General features: G+C 35.2%; 1 protein-coding gene across 2 annotated transcripts in view; it reads right to left on the reverse strand.

Annotated features, from left to right (window-relative positions):
• Positions 1-514: 514 nt before the first annotated feature.
• SERPINI2 (serpin family I member 2) overlaps positions 515-25,190 on the reverse strand; it is a 30,758-nt gene continuing 6,082 nt past the window's right edge. Inside the window, exons 2-8 of one of the 2 annotated variants that reach the window (XM_017503275.2) lie at positions 24,420-24,650; positions 22,862-23,056; positions 22,589-22,781; positions 11,040-11,137; positions 7,523-7,609; positions 4,913-5,002; positions 515-765 (exon numbers count right to left, since the gene is read on the reverse strand). In XM_017503275.2, coding sequence (XP_017358764.1) covers positions 689-765; positions 4,913-5,002; positions 7,523-7,609; positions 11,040-11,137; positions 22,589-22,781; positions 22,862-23,056; positions 24,420-24,650 — 971 coding nt within the window. In that variant the 3' untranslated portion in view covers positions 515-688. The remainder of the gene's footprint in view (positions 766-4,912; positions 5,003-7,522; positions 7,610-11,039; positions 11,138-22,588; positions 22,782-22,861; positions 23,057-24,419; positions 24,651-25,190) is intronic. The other variant, XM_037729506.1, reaches the window with a different exon arrangement.

The raw sequence follows: 25,190 nt of genomic DNA on the forward strand, positions 1-25,190 counted from the left end.
TGTAAAACTGTGGAAGGTCAGCTTCCTGAGTCACACTAATTTGGCTGCCACTTTCACCTACAAAATGAAGAATCCTTTACAAAAGTGCTCAGTATTTCTACTTTGTGTACACTTTTAAACCATAAATGAGTAGAAAAAAAGTTGGTATGTTCCAAAAGGAACTGAAACAAGGTAAATATCAAATGTACTATGTCAAATAACAAGTTAAGATTAGTAAAATACCCAGAGCTCCTCTACTGCCAGGAATACTGGATCTCTGTGTCTTAAGTGACACCCCAGAGAGGCATGTACCACGGCCGCAGTCTCTTGATCTTACTTCCCCATGGCTAGATAATGATACTATGCCTGAGTCTAACAGTCCAGTATTTAGGATACAACGAATTTGATGTCTGAGACAAGAATTTGATATTTAAGATATTGTAGACATGATTATTCTAACTTATGAATGGTGATATTTTATATAAACTCACTGCTTTAGATTCATATAGACTTTCTAAAACATACAGAAAGAACAGAAACAAATGCATACCTAATTTTACTTATTCATCAAGACAGATCTCTATTATTACAGGCACAGTTTAAAACAGAAAAGAAATAAGATGTAGAGCAAATATTGTCAAGATGAGGATATTTTGCCAATCAACTATTTTCCAGAAATCATCGTTTATTCTGAGGCTGTGCTTTTCATTCACAGTGAATCTAAATCTCTTCCTTTCATCTCTTGGGTGTCAGGATTCGTCACTCTTCCCATAAACAAAATTGATTCTAAGGAAAAAAAAAACAAATATACTTTAGGAATTTCAGGAGAAAACAACTGACAATAATTCATTTTTCTTAATATTTATCATTCAGTCTTTCTTCTCTGTAAGATAAATACGCAGTGTCTAATAGTAAAGCCTTCTCCTTTGTCTCAAATTCATAATTATATCATTATTAATCATTTTCTGGTAATTTATGAAGTAAATCAACACCAACTACAGCTTATCATGGAAAATGTATTAATCCTGTTTTTTGCAGAGGGAAGCAAAAATAAAGTGACAGAGAGGTGTGCTTCTAATATAGAGGCCCAGTCCAGTGAACATAGCATAATAAAATGGTGATGAGTGTGGTAGAGTTTTACATTTAAGGCATTAACAATCATCATTTTATGCATGTAATGTAAGTCTTCAGAGTTAAATGTGCAACTTTATAGTTCTCCTCCTTCAGCTCCGAATCAAAGCTTACTTTACTGCCAAAGACAATATTTTTGTATCTCTATTACTTTCAAATCCTCACCAAACTGATATAGTATATGGCATAAGTGCAAATACCTGTTTTCAGCCATTCTGTGTCTGCAAGTGAAAAGGAACTAAGAACTAAAGTACAAAACAGAAAGAATAATGTACTAAAATCTATTCACCTTTCTTTTCAACTGGGTTAAGAGAAGTGGATTGAATGAATCAATGTCAAATGTTGCCTTAAGTTCCTTATGCTCAGATGTAATAAAGGTTAATTTCAAAGGTGATAAGTTTTGCATAATTTTAAAGCTAATGAAAATGATATTTAAACGTAGTTGAAATAATTGTGGGACAGCCCTTGTTTATTAACTCTACTATTCAATCCAAAGACACACCCTTTGAAGAACCAATAACATGGAAATAGACATAAACTCCAGCAGATTTTACTTTTTATTATGAATAATTATAGTTAACAATGTTTTGTTTCAAAATATTAAAATAATCCTGGAACAAAGAAAATAGATAAAGATACATAAATACATTTCCCAGAATAGATATTAAATTTAGTCACAATAGGAATAAGCAGTGACTCCCATATCTTCATAATACTAATGCCATAATGCTGTTACATTAAAATGCACATCAGGATAGTTTGTTTGGAAAAATGTTAAAGTAACTTCTATAAACACTAACTTACAGTTGAAGACAATATCTTAAAAATTTAAATACCTAGAAGTATAGAATATTACATAAAAGTCCAGCCTTTTCAATCTGTTTCTTTTTCCAGGAAGAATCACATTTTGAATTGAGTCTTCATGCCATCATCAATCTACTCACTACTAAATTGGGCAGATTAGTAAAATCTCCCTTGACATAATAGCAAAGAATTTAGAGGTAGACTGAAGCAAAAATGTTTTTTTTTTATCTTCATGCCTTCTTCTTAAATAAGTGTCCTCCATATTTAATTAATATATTTATACAACATCTTCATCAGATGAAAGCAAATTTTACTTTCTAATATTACAATACAATAGCACTACCAAGCTAATAGCTAGAAAAAAAATTCTTAATGAATATTTTTCAATCTGCTTCTGCCCTCAACACATGACCTGAAAGAGTTCTAAATGCAATAACTTTCATTATGTCTGGGATCCCATCAATTTCAAAATCATAATTCACTATTTTTTCAGGAATGGTAACTTTCATTAGTATCTTTCACAATTTTCTTCTCAAAACTTATAAAGTTGACCTATATCCTCAACCTTAAAAAGGTGCTTTATTCTCCTTGCAGTTTAGCTTAGTAAGGGCTTTAGATGAATATACTGCAATACAAAACTCATCTGATAGGAAAATCCAAATAATGTATACATTTTGAACAAAAGGACTGTTTGGCTAAAAGAAAATTTCCAGGCTATATAAAAATCGATTGTACTAAACCTAAAATAATTCATCCTCAAACTTCAGAAATCATCAACAGAACACATTTTATGTACACCATGAAGCCATTTAATAGTTCACTATGGTGCTGCTAAATCACTATCTTCATTAATCTCAATGATTTCTTGAGTTCATTTGTGAGAGAAAAATTGATAAATCACTAAATATATATTGTCTTAAGATAACAGCTCTTTCTACATCTTATTCAGCAACAATGGATAGTCCCTGATAAATGAGTGGCCATTTATTTTAAACAATACTTTAAAGGAGTAGCCCTAGTTTAGAAAGTCTCATTACAGTAGAGAACATAAAGCAGTTCAAACTGTCATTAAGATCTGCTAGTTAAGCATTATCACAAATAAATAAATAAGTAGGTTATTTGGGGTTTTGAATTTTTACTGCTGTTTTACTAATAACTGTTATTTGGCCTTAGCATATGACAAGTCATCAACTTGGAAAATAGGGTCAAACATAATTATTCTAAATGCCATGATTTACTTGTGCATTGATGCTCAATGCAGCTTTTTTTCCCATGGTACATAATTATACATTAACTGTAACAAATTAGAATTATCCAAAAGTTAAACATATAGATCAAATGACATACTTAGAATCCATTTGAACACTAACACATCCATTACCACAACTGAAGTTGTATTAATGCACTCTCGTCAATTCTAAAGCTGTTTCATTGTTTTTAAGATATGACTTTCAGAAGGGTCACTCAGCATTAGTTTCATTGAGCCAAAAAAGAGCAATGTATCCCCTACTGAGCCAATAATATTAGTATCCTAGTTAACCTAACGGATTCAGATTCTGCGATTAACTATGTCTCTTCTTCCTGTAAATGACTTTATACTTTTTCACTTTCCTTTCTTCTTTTATTCACTCACTCATTCATATTTATTAATTTATTCATAATGAACACTTAGTATGTGCCAGGCACAGTGTTACAAGTTTCAAAAAGTCTTCTATTTAACTCTGAGATGAGTACTACTTTTTATTTTTTTTTAGATGTAGTCCTGCTCTGTTGCCCAGCCTGGAGTGCGGTGGCCCTGTCTCGCTCACTGCAACCTCTGCCTCTGGGATTCAAGTGAATCTCCTGCCTCAGTCTCCCGAGTAGCTGGTAGCTGGGATTACAGGTGCATGCCACCATGCCCAGGTAATTTTTGTTTTTTTAGTAGAGACGGGGCTTCACCATGTTAGCCAGGATAGTCTCCATCTCCTGACCTTGTGATCCACCTGCCTCGGCCTCCCAAAGTGTTAGGATTACAGGAATGAGCCACCGCACCCAGCCCAAGTACTATTACTATTAAGTTCAAATAAGATATAGGGAAAGTGTGGCTTAGAAAGGACAAGCAACTTGTTTCACAACTGATAGTAAATTCAGCTGGAACTTGAGCCCAGCCCAATTTTACACCCTCAGTTTGCAGGGAAACTAATATTATGTGCAAGGCATTTTGGCAAATATTGGGCTGAATACAGAGGTGAGTAAAATATAATTTCCACTACCCCATGGTAACTCTCACATGAGCAGTATGACTGCAGAGGGGTTCTAAACATAAACCTGACAATTTTCCCACTGTATTCACATTTCTGGTTTCTCTTATTCGCAAGAGAAAGTACTGCAGCAACTATCCAGACAATCTGGATTTCCCTGTGTTGACACTGTGCCCAATGCCAATCCAGTCTGCTACTTCTAAACTCACTTTTTTTTTTTTACCAAACTCCATCATCTTTCACCAGCCGCCCAAATTGGAGATGTGAAATTACCTTAGACTCCTCCCTTCCCCTCAGAACCTATACTAGTCACTTATTGTTTTCACATCCATCTCTGAATTCTTTCACAAATCCACACCTCTCAATTTCCATCCCCAATGTGTCATCATAGACAGTTGACCTGCATTCTCACTTTGACACTTTCAAGTCATATAACCTGAGATAAACTATAGTCTTTCTCTGAGCTTTTGTGTCTTTATGTGTCAAATGTCTAATTTTTTGGAGTGGTTTTAGTTTTAGCAATAGCTATATAAAATGGCTACCACATATGTATAATAGCCACGAGGGCAGCCATTGTTACCACCACCCTATTTTAGGCCCCTGTCATCTCTTAAAATACAATACCTGGTAAGCAAAATGCACTTAACAAATACCCACTGAAAGAACACATGACTTCAGATATGTACATTCCCATTGGAAACTGGAACTAGTTCTGCTTAACATAATCGGTTCCCCCAAAGAATTCTCAGAAAAGGTACCTGTTGGGTTATGCTTCATAATGAACAGAAATGGATGATTTGCTGTAAACTGGTTTCGAGCCAGACTCATGATCACAGGGATGTGTATACCTATAAAATAGAGGCAACAGTTATTTAGATATTTGCATTAAAAAGATCAGTAATGTAAGTATTTTCATAATACATTTTGTAGTTAGAAAAAGTCATTTTGTGTAAGGAGTTAACGTGAAAAAATAACAATTTTCTAAATACAGAGGAATTTGCAATAAATTTAAAAACCAAAGTGCTGAAGAATAAATATTAGGTCACTCATAGAATAATTCTAACTTTTATATTTATGCTCAATGAGGAAGAAAGCCAGATACCAGATTCAATTTAGGGAAAGCAGTTGAAAAAAATTATTTTTTAAACAGTAATTTTCTGTTCACTTTTTATTTGTATTATATGATTTATTTCTATAATGTTCATAATTCCTAATTCCTATTTAGTTATGTTTGCACTTCATTTTTATACTTCAAGTTTGTGGTAATCACATCTGAGCTCAAATTAATTTTTTTTTAACTTACTTTTTCAAAATTATTCTGTGAGCGTAGAGCTTTTAGGATTTGTGCAGTGAATATGTGTGAGATTTTTATTATGAGATTTGAAGCAGAAATTTGCTGCCTTAAAAATTACTTTCTGTGATAATTTATATTATGTTGCTCCATTACAGCATTTGTCAATATTAGAATGGGAAAATATAAAAGGTTATTTTTTCTTTCTAGACTAAATGTTTTTATGCTCAATTCAGAGATTGCCTTTACCAATAATAAAATTATTTTGTACTGTTATTTTCAGACTCCAGGAAAAATAAGATCACAATGTATCATTAAAATTGAAAAACGGTCAAATATAATCTTTGTGTGATAACATGAATGGCACTCTCCTATCCAGAATATCAAGGCTATGCGACCCAAATAAGCAGTGCATATAGGCTCATGTCTGAGTTATTAAGAAAAATTTAAAAGCAAGGCTAGTTTTACTCCTATTCCCATTTACAGTGAATACTTGCATGTTTTTGCTTTTGAGCAATCCCGGAGTGGATTTCTGAACGTCAGAATACCCAGGCTCACTATTCTGTTGAGTTTCATTGTTGATTCATCTGCCTTCTCTTAATGATTGTTACAGAATCCTAGAAAATTTTAGACTTAAAATGAGCAGCAGAGAGCAACAGCAGAAAAAGCTCTGAACTTATAGTCAGGGAACAGGAGTTGTGTTCAAATTCTGCTGTCAATCAATAGTATGACCTCAGGTAAGCCACTTTCCATTGCTGTGCCTGTCTGAGCACCAATATAATGAGATCAAACAATGATCTATAAGGACTTTTTCAGTACTGTTTAAAAGCAGCTGGAAAATTTGTCTACATGATCCAGCAATTTCATCCAAATATAACCTTTTGACTTCTTCAATATTAATATAGCTCGTCCCCTACAATCCTAGTTCCTTGAGCACAGCAATGCAAAATCCTTCAGGAGATGACAAAACTGTAATGGAGTCCAGTGTGTTTCATCCAGATGTCAAAATCCATTGGCCCGATGCAGCATTGCAAATTAATCAAGAATTTAATAAATGAATATCAATTTCATATGCTTATCAGTAAGACATTTTAAATGATAAATAGCTTTTAAATATTGATTAGAATCCAAATCATATGAGGGATTAAAATAGACTTAAGAGGAATTAATTAAAGTTGCTTGTCCATTTCTAATTAATTTTAAGGCTTTTTTCTAATTATTTTTGAAGCATTATTTCTATGCAGCATAGATGCTATTTAAAATGTCATTTGTTCAAGAAAGTATGGCCTGGAAGAGTGGTTCTCAAACTAGAATGTACAAATAAATTTCCTAGTGATCTTGCAAAATGTAGATTCTGATTCAATAGGTCTAGGTTTTGGACCTAAGATTTTGCATTTCTAACAAGTTCCCAAATGGTGCTGTTGTTGGTCTATGCACTACATCTGTAATAAAAAGGACAAGCTACAAGCCACTATGGAGCACTGGTTCTTGGCTGCACATTGGTATCGCTTAGGAAAACCTAAGAAAATATTGGACTCTGAATTTCACTTCCAAAAATACTGATTTAATTATTTTGGGTTGTGGACTGGGCATAGGCATTTTTAAAGCTTCCCAGGTAATTTTTATGTGCAGGGTAAGTTTCAGAGCCACTGCCATAGAGATAATAATAAGAATCAAATGACCAAAGTGGGGACAAAGTTGATATAGTGAAAGAATGAAATAAAATACAATTATGTAAGGGTGAGCATTCCTAAAAAATAATGATTTTATATTTGAACCCTAAAGTTTTCTCCACAGTTCCTATCTGGTAATTTGAAAGTAATCCAATTTGCAAGTGAGAAAATACCAGTAGATAGGCCTCAACTCTTAATCAAAACCTTTCCCTTCCTTTTTGTATCATGCTGTGACTGAAGAGAAATATGAGCAGCTTCTACAACCATTTCCTTTTTTTCCTCCTGTAGTGTATTAGACAGTAGAAGAGAAAAAGGAGATTACAATACTTCAAGAGGGCCAGCACCCTAATGTTTATCCTCTCCCCATCTTTCCTCCTAGCTTGGTCAGAAATCATTCATCCTACCAGTTGATGTTGCAGCTTCACTGCCATCCTCATTTATCTCAAAGAAAACTTTTTGCATGACTTGAGAAACATATACTTCAGATGAATCTAGTAAAAAATATGAAAGTGTATTTCAGAGTTAAAATCAAGAGCCATTACCTATTAGGTTCCAGATTAATTACATTTTCTTTTTCTAAGTTGGAGTCTTGTTCTGTCGCCCAGGCTGGAGTGCAGTGGCACAATCTCGGCGCACTGCAACCTCTGCCTCCCAAGTTCAAGCAATTCTCCCATCTCAGCGGGAATTACAGGCACCTACCACCACATCAACGTAATTATTATATTTTTAGTAGGGATGGGATTTCACCATGTTGACTAGGCTAGTCTTGAACTCCTGACCTCAGGTGATCCACCCGCCTTTGCCTCTTAAAGTTCTGGGATTACAGGTGTGAGCCACCATGTCTGGCATAAGTACATTTTCTAATGATCAAAGACAAAGAAACAAATAAACGCATTCTTTCCCACTTAGTCAATTTGCTACAGATAAATGTGGTTTAGGTTTAGCTCTTCCAGAGATGACATATATACAAAGATAGAGAGATCAAGTTTTTCTGCGACATAAAAGGTAAATGATGTAAGCCTCAAATCAAGTATCCAACTAAGTAAAATATTTGAAGGGACAGCTTTTCCTCCCTTAGCCATCTTCTACTGACAGAATGAAAGAGGCTTTCCAGATTTGAATTAATCCCACTCTATATGTTTAATCTCAAAGCCAAAGTGCCTTTTATATTCCGTATTTAGTTTTGATCTGAGTTTAAAACAAAATGTACTTTCCTTCAAATCTGGGGAAGCTATGAAAGTCTAAGGAACTTCTGTGTCACCTGTTATAAAATCACTTCAGAGATATGCTTTAAAACCTGTTAAAATTTTCAGCATAAGATAGTGTCTTACAATGCTTTATTCTGGGGTGGGTACAAGCTGAGAGTAAATGATCTTTTTCTCCCCTTGGTGGAACTGATGTATATGTGAAGTGTTTCTGGTAGAGTGACTTGTAAGGATAGTCCCCTTGAGAAGGAGGAAGTGAAACCAGGAGCCCACAAGCCATGTCAAGCTGGCTTTGCAAGACAAGATAGAGCTGACAATGTTCCTCAGAGGACAAAGAAAGCACGCTCTAGAAAACTGCCTGGCTCCTAATTGGCTTGCAATAGATATTTGTAAGATGTAAGTCAATAATAAATAAGTCAATGCATCTGAATATGTCTAGTGATAGAAACCTGTAAAATAGAGAAAGATGGGTATCCACACTATTAGTATGAATTAACTGAAATGCAAGGGAATATTTCTCTCAAGGTCAGGCAAATAAGCACCTTCTTCTCCCAAGATTGCCTGGAGTAACATCAATAAACACAAAGGGAATGACCTGGTGGCCCATACCAAGAGCAACAACCAAAAGGCAGGTTAGGGAGAAGTGAAGAATTTGACCCAGTTTAGCACCTCACCAGCCCAAATGACTCCCTGGCTATTAGAGTAAATGCCTTAGTCTCCTTTGTCCCATCTCACTATAGATAAAACCCAGTCCTAGGAAAAGAACAGGACCTGAAATATAATAGGTTAGAAGCAACAATGTGGACTCTATAAACTCATTCATTATACCTTCGAAATAATTATTTGTCTTAAATTTTAAATGAAAATTCTAAGTACATTGTTATTAAATTAGGAGAACAAGAAAACAATACATTTGCTAGAAGATGTGCAAGTAAATATTAATGTGATACTCTTTCCACTTGCTTTATATTTAACTATGTGCCAAATGCTAAACTACACGATTTACATACATTCTTTTATTTATTTCCCCAGTCACTACATTATCTCATTTAACAGATTAGAATGATTAGACTCAGAAAGGTTAATTATTTTACTACAGGGCTACACAAGGAGTAGTAACTCAGTGAGAAGTCAAATATTTTTCTCCAAGTTTCCAAAGTAACTCTATAAAAACATTTTATTCAAAATTTGTGAACCATAAAATTATAATAGCTGGGCTGCTTCATAGTAGCCTTTAGTGAATGTCTATTGTACACATAAGTAGAGATAGCAGAGAATTTACTGTGCTCCTAGCTAAAAGCTGAGGTATCAGCATTGGCTACGACTATTCTATTCTAGGAAATAAGACAGAACCAAAATGGTTAAAACAACTCAAATAGGTAACTCAAGAGGGAAAGAACAGAAAATGCTGGACTGCTCAGCATTATTTTCTTGCATAAAATCTTTCACGAAACACTTTGGAAGTATTTTCTTTAAAAATCTGCCTGTAACAGGAGATTTTATAGAAGTCACAAATTGCTGGGAATTTGCAGAACAAGTGGCTGTTTGAAGTGTCTGAGGCATGTTGAGAGATCTCCTTATGACCGAAAAGAAGTTTCAGAAGAGGAAGTGTATGAAAAATGGTTTGTATTATTGAGGTGGTTGTGTCTCAGAGCACACTTACAGAGCATCCTGTTGCAGTATTTAATGTTGACCATCTCATATCTAGTGCTGACAAAATTGTCAGAGAAGTCAGATCTATCTGTCAGTGTAAGAACAAGTAGCTACACCATGTGTGCAGGTGATAACGAACATTTTGATATTTGTGACCTCATTCAACTCCTCCATCAGAAAGTTTTTCATTCTGTTCATTTGCCCACATAATTGATGAGCAATGACTAAATTAACAACATATTTTCAAAGCCCAGATAGCTATATAGAAATATGTAAAACATTTCTGCAAGATTTCATGTTATGATTCAAAACTCCATCAGACAGACAAGTTTAGCCCCCTTCTTTTAGAACAGAAGATTGGATGTAAAAGAGGGTAAGTAACATGGGAAAAACTGGCCCTCTTTATCCATTCTTTTTAGCTAGTTATTTTTAAACTAGTGAGTACCACTGAGACTAGAAGAATTAAAAGACTGTCTTGAGTTTGTTGTGCAAGTGAACGTGTTAGCCATGCAGGACTCCCCTGGTGTGAGTTAGCATAAGAGCACCATCTTCTCAGATGTGTTATCAGCCCAACAGACTCTGTTGCTAAATCTGCAAGCTGCAGCATTACAGTTTCTTGATTATGTTCATCATCCAGCAGCTTATGGATGACTATTTCATGTGTTCTCATATTAGTGAATTAATACTTGCAAATTGGTTTGTAAGAGCTATATTAGCTCCGCTTAGACGAGAGACTCAGAGTTGTAATTCCCGTTATTCAGATGAGGAAATCCAAACTGGGCAGAAATACAAACCCATATAATACTTTTACTTACATAATTTTATTAGAAATATAGCTAGAGTGCTTATCTAATATTCTAAAATGCTTTTTTGACTTTCATTAAGAAAAACTACTTAAACATAAAATAATGGGCTTGTTTACAGACAGTTCTGCATGACTATGACATTTATTCACTGTGCATATATTTACCAGAGCTGAATGCTCTTTCAGTTTCAAGCTTAGTTAATGCAGTCCTAACAAAAGAAATTAACATGATAATATAAGAAATACTTATCATACTACCTGTTATTCCAGAAAGGTCGCAGCCACCACTAAATATCTCAGTTATGTTCAAAGAATACAAAACGTCTTTGAAGTCTACTTTTTGTTCTACTTTAAATCTGTTATTTAAAAAAGAAGAAGAAAAAGAAAAGTCTTAAAACTGTACATTTTTGCTACCAATGTTTTTTTAATGGATGACATGGAGGACAATATATTATAAAATATTTTGTTTTTATTATCTCAATTACATTTTCTCACATTTCACAACATTTTCCCCAGCTCCAACAATCAATTCTGGGTTGCTAGTATCTTACTTCCCAGATAAATGGTTGGAAGAAAGAGGGAACAGAAATTGTATTTTTTTGAAGTAACAATTACCAAACAAAACTAGGTGAGAATTCTAAGTTCTATCTAAGGTCTCATTTGTGTGGCTCCTTTCTAACAAGACTCAAATTTCCCTGTTATGTATTGAAGATTTCACACCATCAAAGATGGTTCCTGGCAGATTTCCATGACATGATGAGCAGGGAACAGGAGTCCGCAGTCCTTGGAGAAGACTGTTAGCTATTAAGGAACAGAGAAGCATTTATAACCTATCGTTCATCTCGCGCATTGTCCCAGTCGATGGGACATTCTTCAGTTTATGGACAGGCCTAACATCTTCTGAATAGGCCCTGTAAAATGATAAAGGAATGGGAACCAGATTTCTTTCACAGGAAATAAAAAACAAAAAGTATAGGAACTAGCCAGTGCTTCCAACACAGAGCCATAAGTTAGGATGCTAGTGTCTGGGATGCTAAGTCTGTGCCTTAATTTGCCTCACCTATGAAAAGGGAATTTAACAAGATAATCCCAAAAGATTTTCTCAGCCACTGATCTTCTGTGATTCCAAGTCAAAAGCAATCACTAAACCTCACTTTCTCATTTACATAAAAACGTGGAAGGGGGGCGGGGCGGGGCGGGGAGAAGAAGCTAGTATTTACTGACTTCATAGAAGCTTAAAACATTAATTTGCATTTTAAAGCCAGATTGGAACTGTTTATGAAAGAAAAGACACATGTAATAATCTTAAACAGGGAGTTACATATATTTCCTGCATCAGCAAAATTTCCAGCAATTCCCACTGAAGAGCTTCGTCTATGCCTTCTGGGCATTGGTCCCTGTGCTTCCCAGTTAGAATGTATACGCTACTGCTCAAGATCCTCATTCATTCAGCAGGTAGCCCCATATCTAGAGCTAGAAATTAGGTGGGGCGATTAGTCTAATTAAATCATTGTTTTAATGGGCAAATACTGAATGAGCTCCTTAATTATAATTCTCCAAAACAATGAGCGTGCTGTGGCAGAACTCTACTGGGACTAAAATATTTCATAGTAAAATAATATGAACTTTTGGAAAATGATAGCTCATTCAGAACCTGTTTACATGGGAATGGACACAACATACACATTAACATCTGCTGATAATGAAAATGGCTCATTCTATGCCAACTGTTTTCAACTTCTTCTTTGTAACTTCCTACTAAGAAAGATAATATGCAACATGATGGTTTGGAAGTTGGGCTCTTTTCCTGTTTTTATTACCACAGTCTTCAAATTGAAGGCAGTATGGGCTTTTAAAGGGTGGAGAATATATGTTCTAATCTACCTACAAATGGCCATAATAGTTCAATAATTTTAGGATAATGACAAGAATACTGCAAGACTTATTACAACTTCTAATAATGCCTGATTATCATTGGAGAGTCATTTAAGTAACAGTCCTGCTCTAATATAGTCCAGTGAAACCTACAGCAATAGAAACACATTCAGCCATCTAATGAAAGTATAATCTACAGCCAATTCCTAATTATCCATAATTATTGGAGCCATGCATAGTCACATGTGAAGAAGCACTACCATGTGTTAGGTACTTAATATAAATTATAGTTTTAATCTTCACAAAAATCTAAGGGAGTCAGCATTATTATTTCCATTAATGCACAAGAAAACAGAAGCCTGAGGAGGTTAATTTCCAGGCTCAGGGTCAAGATAGGTTCCAGAGCTATGATTTAAACTCAGGTCCATTTGAAGTCAAAGCTAATGTGCTGACTGCCACTACCATCTAATCAAAATGTAATTCAATACCACCATATTGGTCAATATATATAATGTCCCTCTTCCAAAGTTTATGAGTCCTCATATTTCTCCCAGATGTGGTTCATTTTCCCTTTTCCTGGATCCTCCTCTAAAATTGTCAAAAGAACAGCAGGCCATGGTAAAACAATGAGCAGCAAAATGCTAGATAGACAATTAGCAACTAAATCATGAAATGTATTTTTAGCATATACACATAATATCTATTTGCTTAAAAGACTGTAGTAATTCACTCCCAAATGAAACCATTGGGCTGAACCCAATTTTACACAGGTAAAAGCTGCAGAAAAATGAGAAACAATCCTAATTTTTATTTTAAGAATGACCTACTTCTGGCCTCCAGGCCCTACTGGGGAATGTCCCTTCTTTTCCCCTTATCTCCAGAGTTCTTATCTAATGAAAAAAGTCTTAGATCAATCTCCCTCTGGGTTTGTGTTATTATTATCTGAAATCCCAGCTTTGGTACAGTGGGCTTGAGTCATTCTTGGTGTATTAGGCTATCTTTACGGTACTATAAAGAAGTACTTGAGACGGGGGTAATTTATAAAGAAAAGAGGCTTAATTGGCTCACAGTTCCAACAGCTATACAGGGAGCATGCTATTGGCATTTGTTGCATTTGTTGGTTATTGGGGAGGTATCTGGAAACTAAGAATCATGGCTGAGGACAAAGAGGAACAGGAATGTCTTACATGGCTGGAGTAGGAGGAAGAGATACAGGGGGCAAGGGCTACACAATTTTAATCAACCAGATCTCATGAAAACTCTAGCAGGAGAATAGCACTGAAGGGGGAAATTTGACCCCATGATGCAATCACCTTCCACCAGGCCCCATTTCCAACATTGGGGATTGCAATTTGACATGAGATTTGGGTGGGGACATAAATCCAAACCACATCACTTGTACTGGTCATAGCTGGAACCAACCAAACCAAGCCTTAGGGTGGCTCATGAGGAGATAAATGCAACACAGTCTTTGACAGTGGCAGACCTAGATGGTTATGAGAATACACAGTAAATTTTGGTCACTTTCCAATTACCTCATCGAGTGTGTGTGTGTGTGTGTGTGTGTGTGCGTGTGTGTGTAATAATTAAAATAATCTATTAACCTCACAGGCTGAATTTAAGACACTTTCTGCTACATATGAAATATATCTGCATAATGTTTAATGTATACCTAGTATTCCCATTTTTATCCATATCCAATAGGTCAAAGTAAATGAACATTTTGTAATCACTACTGCAGCTGGTCAAGACGTACCTATTCTCAGATCCAGTCTCATTTTCTTTGCCTTCCTCTCAGCCACACACAACTTACATTCACCCACTTATAGATCAAGGCTGGCCAAGCCTAGAATTAATTTCCACCCAGCAAAAAGATGACCCTTTATGTCCTATGTTAAGGTTTATATCTTTTGAAAACTCTCCTTGGTACGGCTACTCCAGATCTCTCATCCTACTGCTCACCTGTCACTGATGGCTTGTTCTGTTCTGTGCTCCCCCTCATTCTTGCCCCAGAGTCACCTGTTTTTAGACTCCTGGCTGCAGTCTTCTCATATTAGTCCGGCCATTAATTAGCTGTGTGACTACAGGCAAGGTATTTACCTGTTTCCATCTTATCTGCAACCTGAATATAAAACTAGATCTTTATCAAATTTATTGAGGGATTAAGTGAGACATGATGGGGGCATCTATTACAATGTTGACATTATAATGTATGGCTACTAAGTGTTAGAATTAACAATACAAATAACATTTAGCTAACATTGAATACTAAAAATTGTATACACATCATCTCATGGAATCCCAACACTAAGAGGCATGTATTATTATTACTGTATTTAACAGTAGAAGAAAAATCTTAGAAAAGTAAAGTAATGTGCTTAAAGTTATATAGTAAGAAAGTGCAGGGCTCTGGATCTTCAATATTATTTTCAGTAATCTGTTTTCAACAGTTGACAAAAGGTGCTGTGAGATGCCACATAAGCCAATATTTTTAAAGAATGACATCTCTCAGAAAGACTAGAAATCGCTATTATTAAGGTAGTACTATACTTTTGAATAGAACTGTAGTGCTTAACAACTTTAAAGGCCCAGACTTCCAAAAATTCAGTGAGAACTATAAAACCTCTCCCAAGGAAAATACATAGATAACCTTACATGCATAAACTTGCAAATAATTTCAGGGCTTCAAGGACCCTTGGAAGTATATCCCAGACCTCTTTGTAAGTCCATGGTGCCCAGATAAGGAGTACTACAAAAGAGCAAGAATTCACAGCCCTCTTGTTTTCTAGTAAATTGAGCCCGAATCCCCCAAACAAACTATGTCTTCTTAACTCATATCTAGTTAGTCACATATTCCAACAACTTCACCAGTTCCTTACTATTCCCAGTGAAACTGCTCCCTTTAAACACTCTTTACTTAATGTCTGAGTTGTTGCAGTGGTTTCTTAACTGATCTTTTGGGCTTTAGTCCTTCCCTCTTCAACACATCATGGAAATCACCACTACTCAGTTTAAAGTAACAGTGTTCGTTGAATAGCTACTATCTTTTTATATACATGCTTTTTGCTGCAGTCACAGAGAGGAAACATGCACAGTTCTTCACTTCAAGTAGCTTATGGGTCAGAGGGGAAGATGAACAATTAACTTTAATGTAACTGCTACACAGAAATAAACACAAGGTACTAGGAGAACTTTTCCCAACGGGGAGAAGGGAAGATGCTTGTATAATCTTTCATGAAGAGATCAGAAAGGCTTTCTAAAACCCAGACTTAATTTTAAGGACCAATAGAAATTATACAGGAAAATAGGGATGGTTGGCAGGGATGGAAGGGGTAAATGAGGAAGAGGGAAATTTTTCAGACAAGTTATCCAGGGTGAACATAGTCATTGTGACTGCTACATATATCTTTCTAAAACACTGATTTAATCATCTTATTGTTTTACTTGGACATTTTCAATAATTCTTCATTGCATATAGGATTTATTCCTCAATTCCTTTAAAACTCAGCTCAAGTCCTTCTTTCACAAAGCCTTTGTTTACAATTCCAGTTTCCAATGCCCTCGTCCTTTTTGTGAACTTTCTAACGCTGATTATACCATTCTTTTAGTTCTTACTGTACATTGCTGTGTAGCCTTAGTGAATTTCTTGTGCAAATCTTGTACTATTGCATTTATCAATAGGTGGTAACCATCATATCAATAAGGAAACTATTGCTTTGCATCTGTCCCAGCCTCTTGCCCATAGTAGAATCCCAATCAATATGTGCTTTTGAACAGGAAATACGCTGTCTAATAAGTATCAAACTAATAAGGCTGTGAGCCAATAGACATGTGAGCTAATCCTTCTCTGTCAACACTAATTGAATGGCAATTAATTTATCTTTTCAGTGACTCAGTTTTCTTATCTGTGAAATGGGAAAATAACCAAGTGAGATGATAAAATCACAACATCTACTATTAAAATATAAATGCTAATGCTTCACAAAGTTAAAAGTCACTTGTTTATTTACCTTATTTATAAGTATTATCATTTTTGCCCATACACACAATTTTTAAACTCTATTCTCAGAAGAATCCAGCATATAGCAATTACGTTTTAAACTCTTCAAGCTAAAGAAATTTGATTACTAAAATATTTAGAGGATCTCATACTACATTTAGACAAAGTAGTCTGATTATTTTAGCTAATATTCAACTGCAGGATGATGTTTAAAATTATATATCTAATATGTTACAGAATATAAATAATGGAAAGCACCTGAGTGTTTTTAGACAATATCTTATTGACCTCAAGTCTAAACTAGTTATACACAAAAGAGAAGAAGAAGTGATTCTGAAGCAGTAACTGTACTCCAAATAGTCACTCACATGCTCCTTTCTACTGTAGCTTATATGTAAGCATTCTTATGATTTTTTGGGCATGTGTTAAACTTTGCTACCAAAGAGAAATTTTGTTTTACAACAATACAGAATTTATTATAGCTGGTGTTATGGGTTGAATTGTGTACACCCCCTTTTCCAAATTCATATGTTGAAGCCCTAACCCCCAGTACCTTTTAATGTCACCTTATTTGGAAATAGGGTTATTTTAGATATAATGAATTTAGGCTTAGGCCACACTGTAGTAGAATGGGCCTTAATCCAATATGATTGGTGTCCTTATATTATGAGAACACCACATGAAGACAGATGGCTACATGGCAACAGAAGAAAAGATTGGAGTGATTTATCTACAAGTAGAGGAACACCAAGGACTTCCAGCCACTACCAGAAGGTAGGAAGAGGCAAGGAGGGATTCTCCTAATGGTCTCAGTGAGAACATACTATGCTGACACCTTGATTTTGGACATTTAGTCTCTGGAACTGAGAGAATAAATTTCTGTTGTTGTAAGCCACCTACTCTGTTGTGTTGCACTGTTATGGCAGCTCTAAAAAACTAATGAAGCTGATCAAGCTGTTCCAATTTTATCAAAATCTTTAGTTATTGGTTTGAAAACCATTACATGTTTATTCATATGTAAAAGAACCACAACACTCAGTAATAAAAGGTAAAACTGTCAGTCTACCCCAAATATTTATTGAGCGTATATCATTTTCTCTCTTCTGTACCAAACACATATTTTAAATGGGTATTTTTCTTTTGTGAGGAAATTGTTCATTTTGGGAGAAGTATATTTCAGAATTTTTAATCCATAATTTGGTGCTCAGGAAACTTACATGAATGTGATAAATGTGTTCTGATAAGTTAAAGTTGTTAATGAGCTAAATCCGGAAGCAAATTGTTCCTTTAGGAAATCAGAGGACATTAATTTAGCAGAAAGTGAACACATTTTAACTGTACTGATGTATTAATGTGATTAAATAATTAATAACAAATTTCTGTTATGAATTTTTTTAAAATTTTCAGTTTTCTTCCTATAGAGAGAAGTTTTTAAGTAAATGGCTAGTGTCCTATTTTTCATGATGCTCCATGTATGGGAAGGAGGGAAAGCCTGGTCAAGAGACTCAGAGAGAATAAATTTAGAGTGACTGGAAAGTTGAATCCTGGTTTTTAAGATAGTTAAATAAAAGAGAAATAATATAGAATTTCTTTCTTTGAAAATATTTATGTAATTTAATTCAATAATACTTATTTAGCACATACTGTATACCATGAAGTGTGCTAGGGACAACAGAAACTAATATATACAAGACCTACTCCACTGTCCGAGAAATCACATTTTAATAGGACAGACAGGGATGTGAGCAAGAAATAAAAATGCAATGTAATAAGTGCTATGATGAAAATTTTCATGAAGTGTTCTAGAAATATAATGAATGGTTCACTCTAACTAGGCATGTTTGAGAAAATCTACACGGAAGCAGTAACTTTGAGGGAAACAATGGAGGACTAATGGAAGTTATTGGTCAGACACCATAGAGAAGGCCTGCCACACAGAAGAGAAAGGAGCAGAGTCTGAGAAGTCAGAGAAGACGATGTTTCTAGTTTGGTACTGACTGGGCAGTGATCTTTTCAACAAAGAAAAAATACAGCCATCATTTATTTAGCACCTTCTAGTTGCCAGACTTTGTGCTATGAATAGTAGTATGTAATGAGATACTGTAACTGAGTCTACCAAGTTTTTAAATATCATTGGTGGCTGGAATTTGTATGGAAAAAGGAGATACAACTGCCAACTATTGTTTTTGTTTCTATATAAGTGAAGATTCAAATTCAGCTTTTAAGGCAAATTGTTCTTTTATTTGGGAAAGCAATACAATGGGCTTTTTCATTTTGCAAGTAGAACCAGTGGGATGGAGATGGAGAATTTTGAGATGCTGAGGGTGTAAGCTATTTTATATGACATGAAAACATTGTTTTCACTGAAATTTCCTGCTATATATCCTTTTTTTGTCTTTTCTTTTTTTGAGATAGGGTCCTGCTTTGTTGTCCAGGCTGAGTGCTGGAGTGCAGTGCCAGGATCACAGCTCACTGAAGCCTCAAACTCATGGGTTCAAGTGATTTTCCTGCCTTATCCCCCACAGTAGCTGGGACTACAGGCACATACCACCATGTCCAATTAATGTTTTTATTAATTTTTTTTCTAAAGACAGGGTCTTTCTTTGTTGCTCCAGCTGGTCTTGAGCTCCTGGGCTCAAGAGATCTTCTTGTAATCCCAGCTTCCCAAAGTGCTGGGATTACAGGCATGAGCCACCACACTTGGCAACCAGAGATTCTTGTCACAACTAGGAAGCTGGCCTTAGAGAGCATGGAAGAAAATCTGGGTCACCTTCTCTTTATAGTGGGAAATGTTGGAGGATTCTCAATGCTGAATGGGAGGGAGGTGTAAAGACAGCTCTTTTGGGTGAAGGTGGGCACTAGCACCGTTGCAATGGCAGGCTAAGTATAACAACAGACAGAAGGAGACTCTTTGGTACAAGAAATAGTCTATACTCAAGGAACTATCATGCTTGGTACCTGGTTTTAAAGTGCTTTCTATGTTGTAAGCCCCTTTGGCTGTCATCAAGCTTTCGGTAAAATTTGCTTAAACACTGAAGTCGTTCTTCTTGTATTAGTTTGCCAGGGCTGTCATAACAAAGTACCACAAACTGGGTGTCTTAAATAAAAAACAGATTGTGTCACAGTTGCAGAGGAAAGAGGTCTAAAATTAAGATGTCAGCAGTACCGGATCCTTCAGAAGACTGTAAGGGAAAAATGTGTCCTACGTCTCTCTTGTTGATTTGTAGATGGCCATCTTTTCCCTGTGTCTCTTCATATCATCTTCCCTCCATGTGTATCTCTGTCTAAATTTTCCTTTTTAGATGACACCAGTCATGTTGGATTAGAGCCCAGCCTAATGACGTCCCTTTCATTACTCTGTAAAAATCCTGGCTCCAAATAAGGCAACATTCTGAGTTACTGGTTAGAACTTCACAATATGAATTTGGGTAGGGGGATACAATTCAACACATAACAGTTGTTCTTGGAAGATTTAAGAGAGAAGACTGTTTCTACACTGTGGGAGTAGTTGTATGGGAAGTGTGGCCCTAGTGTGGAGATGCTGATAACAAGGCCAAACAGTTCAGAGAAGTTGTCTACACGATGGCAGCTTGGACAGATTTTTGGACTGTGAAACATTCCTCTAAGGATTCCTAAAAATGCTGACAAAGAAAATTCTAGTGAAAGCCTGTATTTCTTCCTGTCAGTTGAGGTTGGGGCTTATCCATTATTATTTAGATGGAAAAATCTGGCAATAAATATCAATATCCACATTTTATATTGATAAAACCACAACTCAAAATAGCCAAGTAACTCTCCTGAGACCCTACTAGTGGTACATGTCAAACTCAGTATTTCTTTTTTGTCTACAAGACAGTGATTACTGGTACATTTCCAAACTCAGTATTTCTTTTTTGTCTACAAGACAGTGATTATTTCAAAGCTGAGAGAAGTCAATTTGAAAATAAACAATTTAATTTCAAAAATATTATTTCAGTTATTAGAAGGTAAACCATCTGTCATATATACCATTATACCATGATGTTTGAACAGTGGGTGCTCAAAAATATATATATTCTTTGAAAAAAAGAATAATATGAGGTAGAGATATTCAAGTGGCAGGGAAGTAAAACAGATGTTGGGGCTAGAGATTCAGATTTTAAAAACAAGAATAACGAGATAAATAACGTTTCTCAGAGAGACTAAGAAGAAGAAAATTCTGAAGATGAAACTCTGTTAAGCATTTTTATTTGAGAACAGAAATAAAAGTAAGCCAAGAAGCAGGGAAAATTTCCAGAAAGAGAGAAAGAAGTCAGTAGTGTCCTGGGGACTAAAGGAAGAAAGCTTTTCAAGAAAAAAGGGATGGTTAATATTACTTTGATCAAGATCCCAGAGTTAGGATGAAAGAAGTAGAGGATACTTCTTTCTGCACAATATGAAAGAAGGTAAAGAGAAGATTAGTGAAGATTTACAAAAATTTTGAGTGATCTATATAAATAGGAGAAAGAGCTTGCCTGATGATAGGTTTTCTTTAAGATATTGGAGATTGACACACATGTTGGAAGTAAGAGAAATTGACCTAGAGCAGTAAGTAAAGGAAAGAGTTAATGTCTTGGTGCAGTGTGGGTAGGAGTAAAGAAAGTTCTCAAGAGTAAGCAAGGAGTCCTGAGTTCTAGTCTCGGTGAGGCCAGAAATGACTCCTTTCCAGGTTTCTACTCCAACAGAATCAGTAGTTACTGTAGTTGAAGAACAAGAGTGGCTTTCTTCTTTTTTTTTTTTTTTTTTGAGACTGAGTCTCACTGTCTTGCCAGGCTGGAGTGCAGTGGCACAATCTCGGCTCGCTGCAAACCTCTGCCTCCCGGGTTCAACTGATTATCCTGCCTCAGCTTCCCAAGTAGCTGGGATTAGAGGCACCTGCTACCATACCCAGCTAATTTTTGTATTTTTAGTAAAGATGGAATTTCACCACATTGGCCAGGTTGGTCTTGAACTGCTGACCTCAGATGATCCACCTGCCTCAGCCTCCCAAAGTACTGGGATTACAGTCATGAAGCACCATGCCTGGCCACGAGTGGCTTTTGAGTGGACTCAGAATTGAGGAGAGTTGAGAAGAGAATTAGAAAAGGGACAATGACAAGGAGACAATAACATTAAAAATGTTAATGAGACTACGGTTGAAATAACTAATGACATAAATAGCTAGATCCTGGCTAAGTGAAAAAGGAAGTAAAAACCAAGAGGTTTAAGAGATCAATGGCCAGAAACAGAGGAGCACAAAATAAGCAGGGGCCTGATGAGTTTGAAGAGAATTTTAGAAATAAAACAACAGTATGTAATCAATTGGACATATATCTCTTTTCAAAAGTTCGGGTACAGTGTGAATTGAGTCATTTGGACACACATTTTTCTTTGAAGTTTCTCCTGTCCCTTAGAAGCATGATGTTAAAAAATTAGTTCATAATTATTGTTTCTTGAGGTAACCCTTTGCGGTTTCTATTTTGTACTACCTACCTAAAATTGACTGTAGGAATCTGTTTATAATTCAATGATTGTTAGAGCACTATCTGTTAAAGTGATATAACATATCTTTCAATCGTATAAAACATACCATTAAAGTATTGTTTTCTAAATTCCAATCAGGAAAAAAATGGAGAAAGATAAATTAGCATGATAAAAACACAATAATTCCTTCTAATCCCAGCATTCTAATTTTAAGACATATACTTATTCTTTTTAAAGAAAACTAAGCATTGAAATTCAGTTCTCCTCACGGTGAAGCAAAGCTAGCACAGGTAAGCCCTGCCTTAGTGTCCAAAAGTAGAGCAAAATTTCCAAATGCATTTGTATTTCCATTTGTGTCAATAGACTTTTTAAATATTTGTTACCTTTCAGCTGGCTGTTCAAATTTCTACATCAGTGGAAACGTAAGAGCTAGTATAATAAAGTTACCAACCTAGGGAGGCTTATTTCCACTTCCTCTTCTTGCATCTCAGAAAGCCATTTTAGAATTTGTTGAGCAGTAATTAGTTTTTCTACTTCTTCTATATTCATACCTTCTGCAGGAAGTATGATAATTAAACTAAATTCATCAACTTTATAAGGCAATTCTAAAACTTGGTAGTTCATGGAAGATTCAGAAAAATAACCTGGAATAGACGAAATAAAATATCAAATATACTTGGCAATTCCCAAGACTATGCTTAGGAAATGTGGTTTCTCATATTACCATATTTTGTTCTCAGAAGAGCCTTCATCATTGGAATTCTGACAGTTGAACCATTTTTCTTAGTAAAATTTATCAGCTGTGTGTCCTCTTTTCTGAATTTCTGTTTCCAATCTCCTTTGAAATAAATAGCATTCACCAGGACAAGCCGAGTCAGAGGGCCAAATTCTTCCCCTGAAAACATGTCTTTAATTTTTCCTAGGAAGGGGGTGGAGGAGGAGGTAAGAAGAAATGTGCAATAGTGATTCAGTGGAATTGCTTTGAATAGAATTAAAGCAAAAATGTCTTTTGCAGATCAGTTTTGGATAGGGCATGTTATCATCTAAATATGGTAATTTTGAGACTAAAAGGGATTGCTATTAAATATTTCACCAAGTAACAGGTACGAATGGAATTTCACTAGGAAATTAGAAATATGAGACTGTTTTAGGCAAATTTGGATATACCTAGACTCTCTTCAGTAAGATCATTTGTATCCATTGTATGTCAGACATAAAGAATGAAAATATTTCTTCTTCCATATTTACTGGCATTATTCCATCTATTTCACGGTCTTCTAACATGTCAATCACCATTAGTAAGTTAATGGTACACTCAAACTTGCCAATCTGACAGCTGCGTTGACTAACTATTGGAAACGTAAAAGAATGGAGGTTACTAGTATAATTCCTTTTCTCCAAATAACGGGTCTCCTATTTCTATGTCCAGTGAGCTGTTCCAAATTATGAGAAATAGGCATGACTGGGTGTCATGGAGCTGTCTAGTGATGCCCTCATTTCCTATACCTGTGAACATGGCTCACCACACCTATTTCACATTTTCAACTTATGTTTCCCTATGTAAGGCTTCCTATAAAGAGTGTGTTATAACATTTTTAGCTGATTAAATAAATTACTATTAATTGAGGGCTTGGTATATGCTTAACACTGCACATACATTATTTACATTATTATTAAAACTCCAAATAATGCAGAAATGTTTTAATAATATCCTCATTTTAAATGGAGCATAGCTTATAACTTTCCAAGGTTCCAACTCAGACTTGTATGAATTTAAATTTATTATATCCCTCTGTAGTCAACTATGAAATTTTTGCTAGCTTGCATTTAAAGTTTAGACTACCATATTTATGATAGAACTATTAACATTTATTATTAAATATTAACACATTCAACTGAATCATGTTAATCATTTTCAGCATCTGTGGGAAAGAGGCCATTTGGGATTGACAGATTTAACTTCTACCTGGCCAAAGAAATTATTTCTGCTTTTATATCTGAAAAATTTGTTTTAACCAAAATCATTATTAAAATTACTTCATTAAGAATTCTATAAGCAGGTACCTCCAAAAAAAAGTAAAAGAATCAGCATACTCTTCAAAGCAGCTTATAATTTATCCCAGTTTTAAACTTAGTATTAATTTAAATAGCAGTGAAATGAAATAGGATATTTGATTCCTCTGATCCACAGTGCAGTAGGAAAATATTCAGCCATTCTTTAGGATATTAAAAACCATGAATACAATGGCAAATAATAATTTTATGAAAATGGGAAACTTTACCATCTGTTTTGCTTTCTACCCAGGTACTTATCATCTCTGCACAAGCTTTCGCATCTTGAAAATCCACCAGTTTTATAGCACTCTGAAAAAATTCCTTGTTGCCATGGAGATACTGTTCTTTCACAGTGAATCCTTCTTGAAGGTAGAGGGCATTGGCAAGATTAAATGTAAATTCTTGTTTTTTTTCTGAGATGGCAGAGAAAAATGACTTCAGTTCGAAAAATTCTTCCCCTAGAAAATAATTTTAATGTATACTGGCATATTGAACAACATAAAAACAACAGCTTTTCAGCTTTGCTATCTAAGTGCTCTGATTCATATAGCCATTTTTTGTACCCTTAGGTATAACTAACAATCCCTTCAAAGTTAGTATAAATATTTTAAGAATGTATCTCCTATAGAATATGCATTTTGTAGAGGAATTATCTTTTATATAGAAAAAAGAGTGTCCATGTAAATTTGAAATTTGTCAAAAACAAGAATACGCATTTATAGAAGCCGAAGGAAAGTCCCTTTTGATAGTCACATTTAGCTCATTTTTAGTTGTTGAAATTTATGTTTAGAATCTTATTCTTTGCATAGCATGAGCATGTAATACCTCTGAAAAGGAAATGCTAATGAATGCTGATGGGGGTATGACAGTGAAGAGCAATCCTTTTCAATATTACTTTTATTTCAGCTTAGGAAAAAAGTTGTTCTCCTATATGCAACTGCACTTGTCCAGGTTTTAAAATTTACAAGGCAACCTCTGTAATCATCCCTAGAGATGTG

This window comes from Cebus imitator, unplaced genomic scaffold, assembly GCF_001604975.1.
Source record: "Cebus imitator isolate Cc_AM_T3 unplaced genomic scaffold, Cebus_imitator-1.0 Scaffold308, whole genome shotgun sequence".
NCBI lineage: Eukaryota > Metazoa > Chordata > Mammalia > Primates > Cebidae > Cebus > Cebus imitator.